This window comes from Alosa pseudoharengus, unplaced genomic scaffold (genome assembly GCF_046254945.1).
Source record: "Alosa pseudoharengus isolate Yale_2024_CS ecotype anadromous, Long Island Sound unplaced genomic scaffold, YU_APseudo_1.1 YU_APseudo_1.1_scf_12, whole genome shotgun sequence".
NCBI lineage: Eukaryota > Metazoa > Chordata > Actinopteri > Clupeiformes > Clupeidae > Alosa > Alosa pseudoharengus.
Window position 1 is genome coordinate 22,719,729 of NW_027468587.1, and position 19,270 is coordinate 22,738,998.

The 19,270-nt window shown below is 44.7% G+C and overlaps 1 protein-coding gene across 1 annotated transcript; it reads left to right on the top strand.

Moving 5' to 3' along the window:
* Positions 1-27: 27 nt before the first annotated feature.
* Positions 28-18,691, top strand: mtf1 (metal-regulatory transcription factor 1). The gene is made up of 12 exons (XM_076281259.1): positions 28-132; positions 2,006-2,577; positions 7,055-7,293; positions 10,055-10,186; positions 10,461-10,534; positions 11,304-11,440; positions 11,766-11,843; positions 12,017-12,119; positions 12,324-12,877; positions 13,210-13,273; positions 13,959-14,143; positions 14,198-18,691. Exons 2-12 carry the CDS (start codon positions 2,068-2,070, stop codon positions 14,573-14,575), a joined length of 2,454 nt encoding a protein of 817 aa, XP_076137374.1. The 5' UTR covers positions 28-132; positions 2,006-2,067; the 3' UTR covers positions 14,576-18,691.
* Positions 18,692-19,270: the final 579 nt, after the last annotated feature.

The following is a 19,270-nucleotide window of genomic DNA, read 5'->3' on the forward strand; positions in this document are numbered from 1 at the left end:
CTTCCCATGATGCTCCAGAGGAGGAAGCTGAAATTTGACGTTGTTTAATCATGGTACTGCTGGGGACTCCAAGGAAAGAAAGTAACCTTACTCGCAATTTGAACAAAACCGCTTGGGGTATTTTCAAAACTGGTAGGTGTGAAATAATTCTACACTGACGAATTGCTAAAATCGTGAAACTACTGCATTACATGCTGATGTGGTCGTTTTGTTTATGCGTGTTGCTATGTGTCGCTAGTTTTTCCTTGGTTGTGTATCAGACAGATGAGCAGGCTAGTTAGTTAGCGCTGGACTAAGGATGCCGCTCATTAGATGGTAGTATGTACTACTCGGTTTCTCCTCTCTGGCTATTCTTAATATCTTAGTCATCTTGTGGCAGTACAGTTAACGATATGCAGTTTGCAAAGTGGTGTGCATGACAGTATAACCTCTTAATTTATCATAGTGAGCATGACTTGGAGCTAGAAGGCTAACTGTCTACAGGATATGGGTTGGATGCTAACTGTTAGCCAGCTAACATTTTAGCTAACTGGCTAGCTTGATGGTAATAGTTAAGTTAGCTAATAGGAGTGGCATTAATGGTAGCGAGCTGGCTGGCTAGTTAATGCCATTCTCCATTTGTATGGCCGTCCGTTTATTAAGCTTGTGTGCCGATGAACATGTTAGTACGTTTCTAATACTGTCAGTCGTAAAAAATCTGCTGTCATAATAACATCGAGGTGAATGGTTAGTATGTAAGGCTTTGGTCGCTCGCTAGCTAACGTTACAGCTACAGAATGCTAGCTTCAAGCTTTCCAACTTGGGGCTTTTCAGTCATATATGTGGCAAAACAAGGTTAACTTCCCTAGCCGCGCTAATATGACATGTAAGGGCAGTTGGCATGTAATTGGGTAATTTATTGGGCGAAGTTGGAGATAAACTCACTTTAGACAAACTGCGAAGTTTTTGTAGCCTAACTGTCAACCAGATTATGGAAATATTAACCACGCATAGATTTCTAACATTCAAATGCAATGGGGATGTGGGTCTGAGGTCTTGTGACTTTATCAGTTGTCAGTGAGTGGTGAATACCGAAAGTTCTGGAACATGTACTGGAGCCAGCAAGTTAACTTATTATTGACGTTAGTTTGTATTTCTATTAAACGAGAAATGTTAATGAGAAGGTTTTTTGCTACTTTTGTTAGCTAGACGACTAACGCCCAGCTACGACTAACCAGTCAACGTCTCGAACTGAACAGTTATGAAATGTTAGACAGTTATACAGCCTGATCGTTGTAGTCATTAAACCTAAGTTAACTTTGACAGCCTCTTGTGTTTATTTTAGTAATCATAGAATAATCCTATCTGATTTTAACAACAGCAATTTAAAATTGTAGACATTTTTTTGGTCCGATAACGGACTTTCGGACGTTTTGTGTGTTGGTGTTTAGTTTATGTTATGTCATTCGTTAGTTTATGTTATGTCATTCGTGAGTGTGTTGGTTTTTTTCTTGTGTGCTAATGTCGAAGCAGGTGGAAAATCATTAGCTAACAAAGTTGTATTTGTAGGGCAAATTTTCCGTCTTTCAGACTGAGATTGTGAGGTTCTGATTCTGAGACTTCAGATCTGATGTTGCACTCCGAATAAAGGTTAATTGATAATTTCCCTTTCAGCTGGGTTAATCATTTCTCAATACAACATCAGCAACAACCTGAGCAACATGAAGTGAAAGGTGATTCATCTTGGCTCTCTATCTAGTCTGGCTTCCTTCAGTAGGCTACCATTCATTTAGAGGTGGATTGAGGTTCTGTCACTAGATTGGATGAAGTCCTTCAGTCATGGCATCACATACTCCCATTTACTCACTGTTGTTTCTCGCTGATCACTGTTTTTGTTTGGTTTTAGTGATCAATCTGGGTCCAGATGTATGCACAGGAAACAAAAAAATAGACAGCATTGAAATAAGGTCATTCACTCGCTGTGTGTGTGTGTGGTTTCTTGTTTCACATGTGCATCTTTCTTCAGGTAACGGCACCTGGTGGACAGCCGCCTGGGCGTGAGGGTCAGAAGGCAGCGTTGAAGCCACCATGAGCGAGAATGGCTCCCTCACAGAGTCGGCCATGTGCTTCGAGGAGGTGGCACTGGACAAGGACAACAAGATATGCATCTACGACAAAGACGGGGACGATGACGACAACGAGCTGGACCCTGACGACAGAGGTGGCCTGATTCACCCGTCCACCTCGTCCTGCATGGCTCGCGTCTACGATCGCACCACGGTGCTCATCGAGCAGGACCCGATCCGGCTGGACGAAGAGGGCGAAGAGGATGGCCACTGCGGCGGAGACTGCGAAGACGACGGCATGGTCTTCCTGACCGAGGGGGAAGTGGAGGGCGACGATGACGAGGAAGAAGGGGACGGCTCGTTGGCCTTCATGGGCGACCCCGAGGGCATGGTGCATGGCTACGTGCACCACACCATCTCGCCAGACCAGATCCAGTTCACCATCAACCCGGGCTCGACGCCCATGCCGCGCAACATAGAGGGAGCCACGCTCACACTGCACTCGGAATGCCCGGAGACCAAGCAGAGAGAGGTGAGGCGCCTGCCACCCCCACCCATGAACATCGATTGCTTAGATAAGCCTTTCATTCAAATCTAAGCGTCATCATAATCCCTCCACAGCGCAATTAAAGTTGATTGTGCACAGCACTCTCTCTCTCTCTCTCTCTCTCTCTCTCTCTCACCCTATCTCTGTCTCTCCCTCTCTCTCTCCCTCTCTCTCCTACTTCCCTCACCCTATTTAGCCTTACAGCTGTTAAATCCTTCTGGTTTGTTTTCCTTTTTGTTTGCTTTCCTCATGTGTTTTGACCCATTTTCTTTAAATGTCAAAACTAATGATCTGAACTATATGTACACGCATTGCTAACGCAAGACCCTTGCAAGCTCAGTGTCTTATTTAGTTCCTGGTCCTAGATCTACATCTTGTTGGTATACAGCCACCTGATTTAATAATGGTCTTTGTAGATAGCAGTAAAATGCCTCACAGGACTTCCTCTTCCACGTGGTTTCATATGATTGATCACTATCACTACCTACCACACACACACACACACACACACCAGGGGTGCTGTGAATAGTTGTCGGGTCTCTGGCATACATGCATTGCTGTTGTCTTCCTCTCTCTAAACCATGCTTGTGAAAAATTCCAGAATTGAATTGAAACTGGCTCTTAAATTCCAATTCAATTCTTGAATTTCACTTGCATTTCAATTGAGGTAGCAAACAGGAAGCAGAATTGCAATTCGAATTGTGCACAACCCTGCTCTAAACTTGATCAGTGCAGTGTTGTGGTCTGATGTAACATACTGGCACACTGATTTACGTTGGTGACGGTAAATAGGCCCCAAGGCTATGGTTTCAGCCTTGTGTTGAGATTATTTCAGGTTGGTGGTTGGTAGTATTATTAGTTGTGTTACATTAGTTGTATGTTTGTTTTTTTACCAGCTTTGCTGTTTTTGATGCAGTTGTAATAGGTCCCTTGTAGCTGTTTTTGCATTTTGGTGTGCACAAATGTGTGGTTTTGTTATGGACACCTTGCTCTGTTTTTTCACCAGAAGATTGGTTTTGTGACTGGATACTCTGATTTCACTATTGAGCTTCAAGCTAGGAGGCAGACTGGATGACTCAATCACTCTCTGGTTCATGAGGCAGAGCCTTGGGTCATCTCTCCTGATGAAAAAGCTTTGCCATCCTCATCCTGAACTCTGCCCATTTGTCACATTGCACTTATAGCCCACAGTGCAGTGGGGCCATGCATCTTGCTCTCCACTTGTCTTTTGGCCTTTGCAGGAGCAGCTTAAGTGGAGTGTAAAAGAAATGATCTTTACACGGACACTGTACACTTTATAGCCCTCTGGCGTTTGAAGGGGTGCACAACGTGTGTGTTGTGTTGTGTTGTGCAGCTACCTGGTTTTGCCCCCACCACAGTCCACCTCCACTTCCTCAGCCACCCTGAGGCTTTAGGTGCTCGAACCAACCAATGCCATCAGGTTCTGACCCATTTCAGCATCATACATCAAACCTGTTTTAGAGGGGACTAGGGGCAGATGAGCGTTTGCTTCCTGAGTCCGACCCAGAGCTTGGCTATTATCGTGTTTTCTTAAATTAATTTATATGCTGAAAGTAAACAAGCCTTCTTATAGTTGTCTCTAACTTTTTAACAGCACATGCACTGGGGACTAAAGGTAGTTAGACGTGGCTTTCCATGATTGGGTTTAGGGATGTAACGGTATGAACATTTAACCTCACGGTTATAGTGACCAAAATGATCACGGTTTTCGGTATTATCTGAATCGGTATTTCTAAAAGTGTGTTCAATATGTTCAGAAAGCACTAATAGGCCTACACAAGCTGAAATAGTTTTAAAAAGTGTCCCGTTCACTTTTTTCTTCATGTTTAATTGGCTATGTGCTTATAGCTTAACTTACCCTACCATAACTTGGAGTTTGCTATTTCTGTTATTTGGAATGGATGCAATGAGTGAGACCAAAGTAAGCGTTCAAAATAAAACTTTAGGCTACTGTATTCTCCTGATAACGTGAGTGGAATGGATTTAATGTGGACGCGAACATAAAAAGACGCAGAGTGGCTATTTGATACAGTGCACATTTTGCGGTGAAAAAGTTCCGCCTTTTAAAATCAGGTGTAGCCTAATCTGAATCGTAGTTAAAACCATCAATTAGACAACAGAATCAGTAGGGTACCAGTTTTGTTTCATTGTACCAGGCCTACTGTATTTCAAAAGCAGGCTCGGATGAAGCTGGGAAGGATTAAACACACGGTTTCCACACCGCGGTAATCAACCGTGATAATCATGATATTTGAAATGAAAACGGTAATTGTTATCGTCAACATTTTTATCGCGGTTTACCATTATACCGGTAATCGTTACATCCCTAATTGGGTCACACTGTTGACTGCTCGTTCGTCAATGCCTGACCTGTCTGAGTGAAGTAGGCATCCCAGCATGGCATCTTATAAGAGAACACTGCCATTAGCTTTATTCAATAGTGGACCACCCTCTTGGAAGATATTTTGTTAGCTCTGTTGATTTCTCCTCTGGGTGTCAATCAGTGCTCTTTCAAAGCCCGCCTCAGTTTCTGTTACACCCGATGTGTGTTTGAACAGATGCCCCCTCCACACCACCCAAATTCCTGCTTGAGTGGGTTTGGTCACGTTCCCAGCCTGTTTGAGGGAATTATGACTCGGCAATCCATTGGATTTTCAGTCGAGTGTGTTGGAGGAGAAGAAGAGGAAAGAGAGAGGGAGAGAGGCCTTCTCCTCATTACCGTTCGAAATGATCTGGCACAGCCTGGTGGAGTCTGTGCAGCTCCAGGCTTGTGTTACCTCTAGGTGTGCGTGTGTGTGTGCACACGCATCAGCTTTCACCCAGTCTCTGTTCGATTGCAGCATAAAAGTCCGAATTTGTACTGCAGCTTGTCTTTGTTTTTGCTGTTTGTTTGTTATTTTTGTTTTGTTTTTGACCTTGCATAATGACCAATCTGGGCCAAGCATGATGTGATGTTCTAATCTAGAGTGATGAACACCAGCATTCAAAGATGACTGGATGTTCAGCAGGGTAGCGTGTGACATTTAAAAATGGAGGAGCTAAAAATAAAACAGCTGGAGCTATGATGCCCTTCCCTCTTTGTTTCCGAGTGGCCTCTGTGGGTGTTAGGGTGACTGTGTCAGAAGGTGACTCGGCTTATGTGAGGTATGCTAAGCTGGTGACCTGCAGAGGTCCGCAGTGTCAACCCGCCACAGGCTTGATGGGATGGTAGAGCACACCAGGACAAGTAGCAAGAAACACACACACACACACACACGTACACACCAGTTTCGGAAATATGATCATAGAGCACAAGAGACAAGCTCTCTCAAGCCTCTCCCAGAGAATGTCTGCATCAGAGTCTCATTTGTGTGTTAAGGGGCATACAAGAGCACATCACAGAGAACCACAGAGAAGGGGGCTGGGGGCAAGAGAAGAGAGCAGAAAGCATGTGTCTCTCTATAGCTTCCCCTTAGGTCAGAGGGAAGCGGGGGGGTGGGTAATTTACCCAGGCAGAATGCTGAGTAAAGCAGGGGAATGGCCACGGGTGGTATGGGGGGGTGGGGGTTGGATAGTAGGTGATGGGGAGATGAGGGCATTGTGCATGGATGGCATGACTGGTCTAACCAGCTCTGGCACCACTCCCAGCACACCAGTGTCACGCTGCCTGCTGAGCTGAGAGACCACAGACAAACAAGAGTCCCTGGGTTCATGACCTCTGCATGAGGTCACAGCAGAGGAGTAGGAAAGGAGCATGCTTGTCGCGTGCTTCAAGAATTGTAAAATTGGAAGAGATCTAAGAACATTTGTGCAGCCTGTAAAAGCAATCCTTTATTAAAAGACTTTTCTCTTTCAGAGGTTATTTTGCCCTCCCCCTCCGGTTGTGCTGTTTGATGATGTGGTGCCACTTCAGAGTTGTTTGTTGCTTTCTTGTTTTTGTTGTTTTCTTGCTTCACAGAGCTGAACCTCTTTATTTGCTGGTCAGGTTTCCACAGATTTTGTGGTTTTGTTTCATATTATATTCACTGACAGGAATCCTGTAAAATTTCAATATTTGCACCTTCTTCATAAGACTCTTTCAGGCATGCTTTCAAGTTAATCTAGCAAGAACAGTTTGGTTTGTTTGTCGTTTTGAAAATGCAGGACCTTTATCTTTGGACAACGCTGTGGCGCAGCTGGCCCACGGGGACCCAAGTTCGAATCCGACCTGCGGTCATGTTCCGATTCCCACCCCATCTCTCCCACTTTCCTCCTGTCACTCTCCACTGTCCTGACCAAATAAAGACTAAAAAGTCCAAAAAATATATTTAAAAAAATAATGACTGTCCTAGTGATGGTATGAATGACTGACCGGTTCTGGTGTGAAGGTTGCATGTTTAAAAGCTTTCTCCGTGAGAGTGTGCCTCTCACCCTCCTCATCACACTCTGTTACAGTGTTTCCTCCTCTCTCTTCCTGCCTCAGGTGAAGCGGTACCAGTGTACGTTTGAGGGCTGCACGCGGACCTACAGCACGGCAGGGAACCTGCGCACGCACCAGAAGACCCACCGCGGCGAGTACACGTTTGTGTGCAACCAGCAGGGCTGCGGCAAGGCCTTCCTCACCTCCTACAGCCTCAAGATCCACGTGCGCGTGCACACCAAGGAGAAGCCCTTTGAGTGCGACGTGCAGGGCTGCGAGAAGGCCTTCAACACACTCTACAGGTCAGAACTGGAACCGTGCCGTCCCCAGAACACTTCACACTTTCACACCTGTTATCATACATCAGTAATGGATGTTTAATAGTACACCCATCATCGTTCATTACACTAACCCCAGGATCATGTACTGAAGGGTCAGCCTGTAGAATTAGAACTGTAGAACCGTAGGATAGATGTCACTTCAAAGCGATTCTATGTATGCTTTTGATAAATAAAAGAAAATAAAAAGATCTGTACTCAGAATCTTTCTCCCAGAGGTGGGAGAAGTCAATACTGCAGAATGGTGATATTTTCCGGCAAACGATTGTGTGTGTCACAGTAGTTATGTAATATTATGATTTCAATTTAATAAATCATATGTCCAAATTTACTTATTGCAAGTTGCACTGCAAATTAGCTTTCGGTTACATTGTAGCAAAAATCAGTTAGCTATCTTAAATAAAACTGTGTAGGGCAAAACGTCTGCATTTCATACTTTTTCGTCACCGCGAGAGTTTATCAGGTGCAATAAATCAAAATCCCCATGTTATTTTATCATTAGAAATCGCAAGTTCGCGGATATCCTTATATTGGATAACAGCTTTTTTTGTAGGAAAATCTCCAGAGGTCTGCAACTGCATTCTGAAGCTGTCCACGTCTGCTGTAACTTTTCATCTAAGCCTTCTGTTCATGTGGCCTAACCAGCTTAAGTGCATATGATCCATTTATCCTTTTTGTGTATGATGGGTTTTGACGATTGAGATTACTCATAACGAGTGACGATGCAAAAGAAATTCATCATTGCTCCATTAGTGATATTTCATCAGGTACATGCAGGAAATGACCTCGTGCGCAATCTTAAAGCTGTCAGAGTTGTTGACAGGCGTTTCTCCTTCTGTTAAAACACACATGCATTAGTCGCGGCCATTCACCATTATACCTCCTCCTCCTCCTCCTTTTTTGCATGGCAGGTCATTTGCATCTGTTTGTTATGCACATAAATCAGGCGGCATGGCTTGGCTTAATGTGTGCCAGGCTCTCCTCGGAGCTGTGAGTGTTTTTAATGTCCTGCTCTCCATCATCCTCCAGCCTTCGCTGCTGACGGCTGATCTGTCATCAGGGCTCCATTCACTCCACTGAGGCCACTCGGGCTATGAGCCCGGTGATGCGGCGACACTGTGAGATTGCATGAACGGCGCTAGTTAGGAATGGTGGCTTTATTGTGTGGGAAGCGTCCTGGGCTGATGGGGCTCCCCGCGGCTCTCGGTGTTGGTTGTTGTTTTCTGTGTCAGCAGCAGGGAGCTGCAGCTGAGAACTGAGTGTTGTGTGTAGTGTGGCATGGCAAAGCGTATGCATGTGTGGATGTGTGGGTCTCTGTGTGTGTGTGGGTGGGTGTATTTGTGTGTGTACGTGTGTGGGTGGGTGGGTGTGTGTGTGTGTGTGTGTGTGTGTGTATTTGTGTGTGTGTGTGTGTGTGTGTGTGTGTGTGTGGGCTTATTTGTGCCTGTGCCTGTTTGCCCTCTTTTTGTCATGCGTCCCCTGAAAGAATATGACTGCCTGCCTGCGTGTGTGTGTGTGTGAGTGACTGAGGGAGAGGGTTGGTGCCTCAGGCTGTTGCTGCGTTGGTTGGTAGGAAGTGTGGCTGTGTGTGGCTGCAGCCATCGACCCTCTGTCAGGCAGCATTAGTCCGCACCGCTGGCCTCTTTTTCACACCACACTGCGCTGCTTCCTGTTGGCGTCCCTCATCTGGCCCACTAATCCCGGCCCCAGCGCCCCGGGCCACACTCGAGACTCGGAGAAAGACAACTCGTGAAACCTGCCCGCGCCGCTGATCAGAAGAGACGACAGACATCCAGCCAGGCAACCATGTGAAAGGCAGAGCACAGAGAAGGCAGTGATTTTTTTTTTTTTTTTTTTTAATTTTTTTAAATAAAGGGCATGCTGGGTGAAGAGTGTTCCTCTGGTGAAGAGGGCCAGATAATGCATTGCATTCTTTTGACTTCCTCCCATTCGATCATCACAGACCTCTTTGTTCCCCCTGTGCGGCAGCAGCCGTGGGAGTGCAATATCCATGAAGAGGAGGCTGCTGTGCCCTGTTCTGGTCACCCTGCTGGTGTCCACGTACACCTTCGCTCCTGCCCATTAATCGTTTTTTGGTGTATTAATGAGGAGAAATGTTCATTTCAATCAGAGATCCTGGATTTAATCAGAGGTGTGGTTCAACTTGTTCAATTTAGACAGTGAGAACTACCACCTCAGCCTCCTTGTGTGTTCACAAAACATTCGAGGTGACCGTTTTTGTTGGCTCATTTGAATGCACCTCTGATTAAAGCTCATTAACTTTTTCTTCACTTTATTTTCTAAGAATATCAAGTAATGTGCCCAGCTGTCACGTCCGGCATTAGTCATTTATCTTAAAAGCTTGCGGCACTGTTTTAGCCATCCCACAGTGTTGTTTACCAAGTCACTAGGCATGAAGGAGGCCACTCAAGCACAACACTCCACTTCTTAAAAGGATCTATAAATCTGCTGCACTTTTCCCTGAGTCACCCTGGATTTGGCAAACAGCACACACTGATGCAGTTTAGTGAAATGAGCTGCTGTTCACTTTGACTGTGTCATTCAGCAATGTGTTAAAAGTGCACGGTGGCAAGAGGGATGTTTGAATTGTCTGTCTCATGTATCTTACAAACTTCTTCCTCCTCCTCCTCCACTCTGCTACTTCTGCTCTTCCTCCTCCTCTCCTTCCTCCTCCTCCTCCTCTTACTCCTCCATGTCTATGCAGACTGAAAGCACACCAGCGCCTGCACACGGGGAAGACGTTCAACTGTGAATCGGAAGGATGCACCAAGTACTTTACCACGCTCAGTGACCTGAGGAAGCACATCCGAACGCACACGGGAGAGAAGCCCTTTCGGTGAGTCAGCCAGCGGTGTGTGACTCAGAGTCACTGGCCCCCAGCTGCCCCGCGGTCACCACCGCCACTGTTTATTGTTTGTTTGTTTATTCAGTGACTCAATCCCTGTGCTTAGTCATTCATGTTACCTGTGCACAGATTTTTTGTTTTGGTTTTCTGTGCTGTTTTCTTCTTTTACTGGCTCACAAGATTACTTTTCTATATAAGTCCCTTTTCAGGGGTTGAACAGGATGCAGTTAAGCGCTGTTACACTCCTCTTCTTATCTCTCTCTAGTTGTGACCATGATGGATGTGGCAAAGCGTTTGCGGCCAGCCACCACCTAAAGACCCACGTACGGACACACACAGGTGAGTCAGGCCGCCCCGACGGTGGGGGACCTCCAGGTGACCGCATGTTTAACAAGGCGTCAGCTGCCACCGCAGCCGAGCTCCAGTCGCACCAAATGGCGTTGCCCAGACTTGACAGCACCATTAATTTTACTCTGCGAGGCCCTGCTGTCGCACACGGGAGGGCAAACAGAGCTACAAACTTATATTCATCATTCACCCTCTCCCACTCTTGCTCATGCTGAAAGCTTCCTGTCAAAGCTTCATGTGGGTCTCCTATGAAAATGGCTTGTTCAAAAAAACACTTAAAGCCATCCTGACACCAGAAGACTTTGACAAGATTTGGGAAAAATTCTTGAAAGACTGTACAGTAGTCTTTTGAGTAAAGGTTGAATGGGGGCCATTATCTTAAGACTATAATCTTTCAAGAAACTTTCCCAAATCTGTCAAAGTTGTTTGGTGTACCGAGGCCATCAGTGATTACAGATAAAGTTCATTTCTAACATTTAACTGGCTTTAAAAATATCCTTTTCCTGAATCAGAGAGTTGTTTTCTCCGATTGCTCTCACAATGCATTTCACTCAGCAGACTTTACTTTTCAACTAAAGCAAGTTGTGATCTCTCCCTCCCTTCACCACCCCTCTCTCTCTCTCTCTCTCTCTCTCTTTCTCTCTCTCTCTCTCTTTCTCACTCTCTCACTCACTCACACTCTCTCTCTCTCTCCCTTCATCTCTCCTCTCTCTCTTACTTTTTCCCTTTCCCTTCATCTCTCCTCTCTCCCGGTCCCCAGGCGAGAAGCCTTTCTTCTGTCCTAGTGATGGCTGTGAGAAGACTTTCAGCTCGCAGTACAGCCTGAGGAGTCACGTCCGCGGTCACGACAAAAGTGGCAACACCTTCACCGTCAACCTCAGCCACCCGCTATCTGAAGTGAGCTGGGGCCCTGCTTGTTTCACCATCTCTCTGCGCACACACACACACTCACACACACACACACACACACACACACACACACTATGACCACTCAACTCGTGCCTTCTCACATACACATACTGTTTAATCGACACTTGAAAGACACTTTGCATGGATAGTTCCCCTGCTACAGCCACACACACAGATAGAATATTGCATAATGGCATTGTTACATTGATAGTGATCAGGTCGTTTTGTTCCTCAAACCTGTGACATTTACAGAAAGCAAGAAGTAGTTGGATCAGATGTGCAATCAGCTGAGATTGTCTGTTGATGCTTACAGGATGCAAACCACTCGCTGTGCCTCAGTGATTTGAGCCTCATCTCGACAGATTCAGAGCTCCGGGAAAACCTTAACAATGTGAGTGCCTCATGCGTTATTCTGTTTATATGTTCAACCATGTGTTGGTTTGATGTGTGTGACTTGATTTGTTTACTACGAGTAGTTTGTTGTTCATGTAGTCGTAATTGTTGTGGTTATTGTTGTTTGTTGTTGTCGTTGTCGTATGATTGCTGGTTGCATCTCCCTGGCAGACCCACGGCCTGGACCTGAGTAGTGTTACCCCAGTGCGGATATTTGAGCTGATGTTTCAGAGCCCAGACAACAGCGTCAGCCAGGATGATGTCCAACCCACAGGCAAGTGCCTTGCTCAACACATCCTGCAGCCTCTTGTCAACTTGTATCTGATCCATTGACTTTTTACAGCCTTTCTTTCTATCCTTTCTTTCTTCTATTCTCCCTTCCTCCCTTTATTATTTTTTTTGCCCTGTCCCACTATCTTTCTCTCTCTGTTTTGGTCTGTCCCTCTGTCTGTTGTTCTCCTCTCTTTGACCGCTGCAGATAGCCTAGTGGAGGCGTTTGGCCTGGACACTCCCTCTCAGCCGGCTGTGACAGACACCCCCGCCCTGCTCCCCGCCTTCGCGCAGGCCCCCTCCTCGTCCTCGTCCTCCTCGTCCCTTGCTACCCCAGTGCTGGACATGTCCCTGCAGCCAGTGGCCGAATCCACGCAGCAGCCTTCCTCCTCGACGCCGACGCCACCCGCTGCCCAGAGCTCCACGGCCGAGCTGCAGACCATCTCGGCGCTTCCTGTAGCGCCTGGCCCTCAGCCTTATGTGGCGTTGCCAGCGCCACCATTGACCCCCGCCACAGTCTCCGCTGTACCGGCCAGCGCCGCAACCGTTGTCACCACAGAGACGGCGCCGGCCAGTTTGGCTGCACCACCACCCCCTCCTCCTCCTCCTCCTGTGCCTCCTCCTCCACCTACTCCTTCCGCCACTATCACCATAACGCCCGCAGCAGGTGGCATGCTGCCTCCGGGCCTGGTGGTGACTGACCAGAACCTCCAGTGGATCCTCAGCAGCGCCACCAACTCGCAAAGCAACCTCGAACAGCAGGTGAGAACCTGAAGCTGGAGATTTTCTAGAAGAATCGTAGAACACTAGCCATTTACATGCCTCTCAAATATCAAATATCTTTCAAATATTCTCAAATATCTTTTTTCCTTTGTTCTAATTTGTTCAGATGTTTGATGGTTGAAGTTAATTTATTCCATCCAATGCAATATCTCTTCCTTATCTACATCCGTGGTTCTGATTCTATGCATAGCTTTGAGCACACATACTAAAAATATAAGAGGTGGCTTCTGATCATTCAAGGATTCCTGCTCATTGTCTTTCTCCCTACCATCTGTAAAGAATCATCAAAGGTGCTTTGTGTCTATTCCTAGGGGCAGGGTCCTAAAGTGGAGAAAGTCTTCTTCACCACAGCCATACCTGTTAGAGGAAATTCAGGTACAATTAATTGGTTTCATCTTTTGATTGTTTTCCTGTTCTTATAATGTGTGTATTGTATTTAGTAAGTATAGGAATGTCACATATTACCAACAGTCACGTATGTCCAACCTCTTACGGGTATGTGTCACTTAATATTAATTTCTATACAAACCAAGACGGCGGATTCCTAAAGAAACGCAAGCACCCACACCATAAGTATATCTAAATTAGCTATATACCAAAAATTACATTTTACCGTGGCTCGAAGAGCTGCAAACAGTGTTGTAAGGCTGAGTGTACAAATCTGCTTGGAGCTCCAATGGAATTTTGAATTGACGACGAGAATTCTCGGGTTAACCGTTGATGTGCAGTGAGAAGGTTTGGAATAAGTACCCACCAGCCCAGCACTAAACTCCAAGCGTGGTAAACAAAATCGGATATTTCAGGCAGTAAAAGCCCCGGTAAGAACTGAATCTACACACCTATGGCTACTGAAAAATGTAAGGTTCATTTAGCAAATGTTATTTTGATTATTTGTTTGATACATTGTTGTTTTAGAATTTTGGAACGAAATGGTCGGTAATTAGCACGTTTACGATAACTTTTGTAGGAATCAGACTGAGTGTATGTCTAGTGTGGTATTGACAATTTTGCAGGTGTTGCTGATTGTGACATGCCCCTGCTGCTGTTGTGTCTCCTACAGGAAACCCTGTTCAGCAGATTGGCCTGAGTCTGCCAGTCATCATCATCAAGCAGGAGGAGTCGTGCCAGTGTCACTGTGACTGCAGAGCTAAAAGCACAGCCACCTCCACGTCCTCTTCCTCCCCCTCCGCTACGAACTTGCCATCCTCTTCCTCAGCCCAGAAGCAGCCTACAGACCTTCCGCCGGCTGACCCCGCCCCTGCCCCTGCCCCCGCCCCCGCCCCCGCCCCTGTACCCCCACCCCCACCTCCACCTCCACCTGTCGCCCCCTCGCAATGCTGCCCTGCTCAGCCAGACGATCCGTCGGCCCACGCCGGACACTCGCATGCAGCTGGTCAGCCCTCCTCGTTATTATCAGCAACGCCGTTATCGCCATCATCCTCCTCCACCCCTCCCCCACCTTCCTCCTCCTCTTCCTCCTCCACAGTCCACTCGCAGACTTTCCCCATCGCCAGCACGGCAGGCGCAGCCCCCCTCCCTTCGCCAGCGGCCGGCGGGCTGGCCACCATGGACGTGGCGGACTTCCTGTCCCTGCAGAACGCCGGAGGCTCGACCAACATGGAGGCCCTGCTGCTGGTGCCAGACGACTTCCCCATGGGCGAGGGAGGCATCCACTAGCGGACCTCCGCCCGCCAACACCCTCTGGCATCTCTCTCTCTTCCTCCTCTTCCACCTCGCTATCATCCCTTCCCACCACCTCTCGTTTCAGTGCTGCAAGCCCAGCCAGACCCAGGGCCATGTGCGGTACATGTGTGGAGCCCCCTGGTGGTTGATAGGTGAAAGACACATTTCCAATTTGGCCAGTGCCTCTCCCTCCCCCAATGGACCGAGCTGGATCGGAACCCTGCTGTGCATGTCGCTCATTTCAAAGGCAGTGCAACGTGCTCAGCCCAGCCCAGCCCAGCCCGCAGTGTCAACAGAACCACATCAGATGGCTCGCCCTGCCTTTTGGTGGTATTTTTTTTTTTTTATTATTATTATTATTTTATTTTGGCCTACCACATTCACTGACGTTACTTGACAAATTGTGTTACTTGTCATAACAGTGCTCAGATATGTCTAAATCTATATATGCAGCTTTGAAGTGATCAATGCCTGAAGTGACTTGTCTAATGATTGATTCACTTGTTTTTTTTTTGTTTTCTTTTGTTTTCTCTCTCTCTCTGGTGTCATCAGGGACATTAGGGAGCTCAAAAAAGAGTAATAATGAATCAGTTTGGCTCAATTTGGCTCTGGAGTTAACTTTTGTGCCAGTACTTGAGGAAATGCTATCAAGCTGTATCTGAGACCACATAGTCACTTTTTGCATGATTAACTTTTTGTTGTTCCTGGAAGGACATGAAGCACTGATTTGCCAGAAACTGTAATGAAATTACACACTATGATATTTCCTATCCTTGTACTGTAGTCAGCAGCACTCTCTGATTTAGACACATTTAGTCCAGAATTGACTAGAATGTACTGCATGTAAACAAATAATAACAAAAAAAAACATGTTGGCAGTAGTCTTCTCGGGAGTAGTTGGTAGTTTTTTTTTTTTTTTTTTTAAATCAGTATACTATTGCAAGGTCACTCTACAGGGCAGTTGATGCAGCTTTTTCCCCCTAAAGCAAGGTCGAGCCTATGCCATGCCAATATGAAGAGTAGCTAATCATAGATGTTACTAGGGAGGCTGGAGTAGTCCAGGAAATGTGATTGCAATTTTGACATTCATTCATCTATCTTTTTTTTTTTTTTTTAAAGAAAGACTTTAAAAATAAGTTTGCTTGCCTTTTTAAAATATATGTAATATAGTCTTTACATTGGTGAAAACAGCTGCCTATGACTAAACTAGTATTTAATTTTTATATGTGTTAATTTATTTGAATACTTAATTGCTATCGTCAGATCAACTCTTCTGTTCTCTCACTCAATCTTTTTTCTTTCTCTCTCTCACAAAATTTCCCAGCTTTGTGGACCAAGTCCTGACGTGCGTGTTTCTTCTGAAGGCGTTCTCGTTCGGGCTAGTGAAAAGGCTCAGGTTTAGGCTTACACTTCTTCTCTCCTTTCCTTTAGGATGGTGTTACTGATTCCAGACTTTTCACCCAGTCATTCACTTCTTGGCTGCCTGTTCTTAGCCAGAGACAGGTGTGCATGCAAGCACCAGAAGGGCTCAACTGCACATGTGTCTCAGCTGAACCAGTTTTGTTTTAAATGTTCTTAAAAACAAAACAAAAAAGAAAAAAAAAACAAACATTTAACTTGACCAAGTTTGTTTTTCATGCAGTGAACAGATTTATTTATGTTAGTGAATGGCAAAGAGTGAGACACACACGCGCAAGCGATCCCATTTGCACACCATCCAAGCTGCTGCCTGTTGAGGACAAAAAGTGGCATCTTCCTTTTCAGTCAACACTTCACCAATTCCACCCCACCCCCCCTCCCCTCACCCCACAGCATGACCCCCCTCAGGGATGAAAGTTATGATGGACGAGATTCCAGATTTGCAGCATTAAAATGCTCTGATTTCGACCTAAAAATCATCGGCTGCCATTGCTGACCATCATTCAATGTTAACTTTTCTCTGTAGTGTCTCTCATCTCAACTGCTTGCACTACCAGTCGCTGGTGTTGTTAGTCCAACCCCACTCCGTGTGTGTAGTCAGTAGCATATGTCCCTTACTTTAGACCACTGCTGTAGAGAGTATTGTGTTGTGAATGAGTTGATCATAAATGTATATATTGCACATTTGATAATATAAATACTATTATTCCTTTAGATTGTATTTGAATTTGTATTTTTGTATAGAGCGTGAACTATTTTAGGTTTTTGAGATAGAAGACAGACCCTACCCGTACACTGCCCTATCTGTGTCCTTACCATCCTGTTTTATGACCGCAGGCATGCACTAATTATGCATTTTTTTTTGTTTATTTGTTTTGGGTTTTATTTTTTGTGCTTTTCTTTTTTTTTAATGAAGCCTTGTGATGGTCCAACTGTGGTATTAGAGTAGGCTCTCTTAACCTACCCCAAACAAAACTGTTTTCTGAAGTGCATGTGTGACGGTGTTCCTGCAAGTTGATATAGATTCTTCCTAATGTGTAGAAGAAATATATAACATTGCCTTACAGCCTATCAATGATTACAGTTTGAAGGCATGTTGCCTCATCAATGTTGTTCTTCTAAACGCTTTTGCCTTTAACATGGAAGGCTCTGTTGGCAAAGCAAGAACATCTGTCTGTTTTGTTCATTTGGTTGGTGTGTGTGTTTTGTCATGGTGTGCCAATGAACATATACTGTGTATGAGTTCATTTCTTGGGTGTGTGGTTCATTGTCAATCCTTAATCCACACACTCCACAGCATAGTTCACCATCGTACCTGTCCAGCTTGTCATACCATTTCTTGTAAGTTGTGGCTCTCTTAATTGTCTTTTTCCATGCCCTATCCTATAATATTTTCATCTTCTAATATTATGAGGCACCATAGCAGTTGCACAGCAAGGCTTTCGGTCATGGCTTGCATGATTTCAATTCCTGTTGTCTTTTATCATAGGACAGGGTTCTGTTGTGTTAATATATACAGTTTGTTGGATCTGTTGATGTGTCTTGTTATTTCTTTTTTGTTTTGTTTGTTTATTTGCAATTTTGTTTGCTGTATGTTTTCTACATGTATGTATGTGGTGCAATGTTTGAGTCTGGATAGGAAGTGGGACAACAGTGAATGTTTAATCTGATTGATCCTTGTCACTACTGTAAGATCCTCACCATCTCAACCTCAAAATGTTAAACTATGCAAGACTTTCATCATTGGCATCTTTCACCAAGTGTAAGAGAGGAAATTATTTGTCATTGTTCATCTTTTTTTAACAACATAGCCTCTATTCCTAGCCCACAATGATTTATCCCCAATTCTTGATATTCATTCCTTAAATGTAAGATTATCAGAAGGCTCTCAAAGCGGAGTCAAACCAATAGCATATTAAAAACATTTCGGGCAACGTAGGCGCCATTGTGTTGGAATGATCAAATTGTTCCCCATCAATAATCACGACCACCAAGTTACTATTTCAAGGAGTCACAGGTTGTGCTTGAAGAAAAGGCACTATAATTCTGTTGTAAGAATTATTTTCAGCAGTAAAACATTGTTCTGTATTGTTTCAAGGAAAAGTTTGAGGAATACAATATGTTTGCATACTCAAATTATATGTCAGTGATTATTTAACTTCCTGCCTTCTCTCTCTTTCTCTGGCCTTGAGCTACACATCACCAAGTTGCTCTGAATCCCTGAAGTTACTTACAGAAAAAACACCTCACCAAATCCATTGGAGCTGGATTAAAAAAAACAAAAAAACAATACTAACAAACAATAAAACTATCAATTTGGATAATCAATTAGCCAGAGCAGCTCCTGTGCGGACTTCTTTTTTTAATTTGTGTCAGAATGGGCAAGTGCTTTGTCATGAGTGTATGTGCTACTTTGTCTTGCGTTTTGTCATACAACATAAGGTTGCCACGGTGGTGATCATGAAGTTCTAAGGGACAAGGAGTTTAGGAAATGGAAATGCATGTGAAGTAGTCAAGTGAAGCACGAGACTAGCTTACAACTGGAGGAGTGGGGCGTTAGCGCTTCCAAAGGATTGTCTTCAACACCCAAAGAAAGAGGTATAAAAATGTAAAGGATCTGTATTTTTAAAAGAATGTACAATGTGAAAATTGTTTGCTTATGCTTGTTTTGTATAAAGTAATATTGTATTATGATAAAAGTAATAACTTTTGAATTGAAAGCAATATAATACTAATTAAATCTCACAGCCTCTTTGTTTGTGTTTACACTGCAACATGTAAACATTAAAATCTAGCTTTATTAAGAATTATTTGTTGAGTAGGTGTAGGCAGATTTATTTTTGAAGAGGTGCATCTATCAAGTCTCTCTCCTAAAGGAAAACAGAAAGAAGGCATGACACAATGATAAAGAACAAAATTGATACAACAAAAACACTATCTATTCATTGCATCCATTTTCATTCTCTGTAATGCAATTATTTTTAATGAGATCACAACAGTAGTCGTATGATTACAACTGACTACCTTTTTGATTGGCATGCTACTGCAGTATATTGACAGTCCTCAGCATTCAAATATCGACCCATACCTTTAAACGATCATGCAGAGCTTGTAGATCCTTAAGTATGAAGTCGATAAGCTGAAGATTGCTGGTAGCCCGGTCTGTTGGACTCAAGGTAGGGGCCTCCTGCTCTGATGTCTCGGGCACATTTTTGGTCCAGTCAGATTGTTTCTTTGAAAATTCCAATCCCAGCCATAAATGTAGTTAAA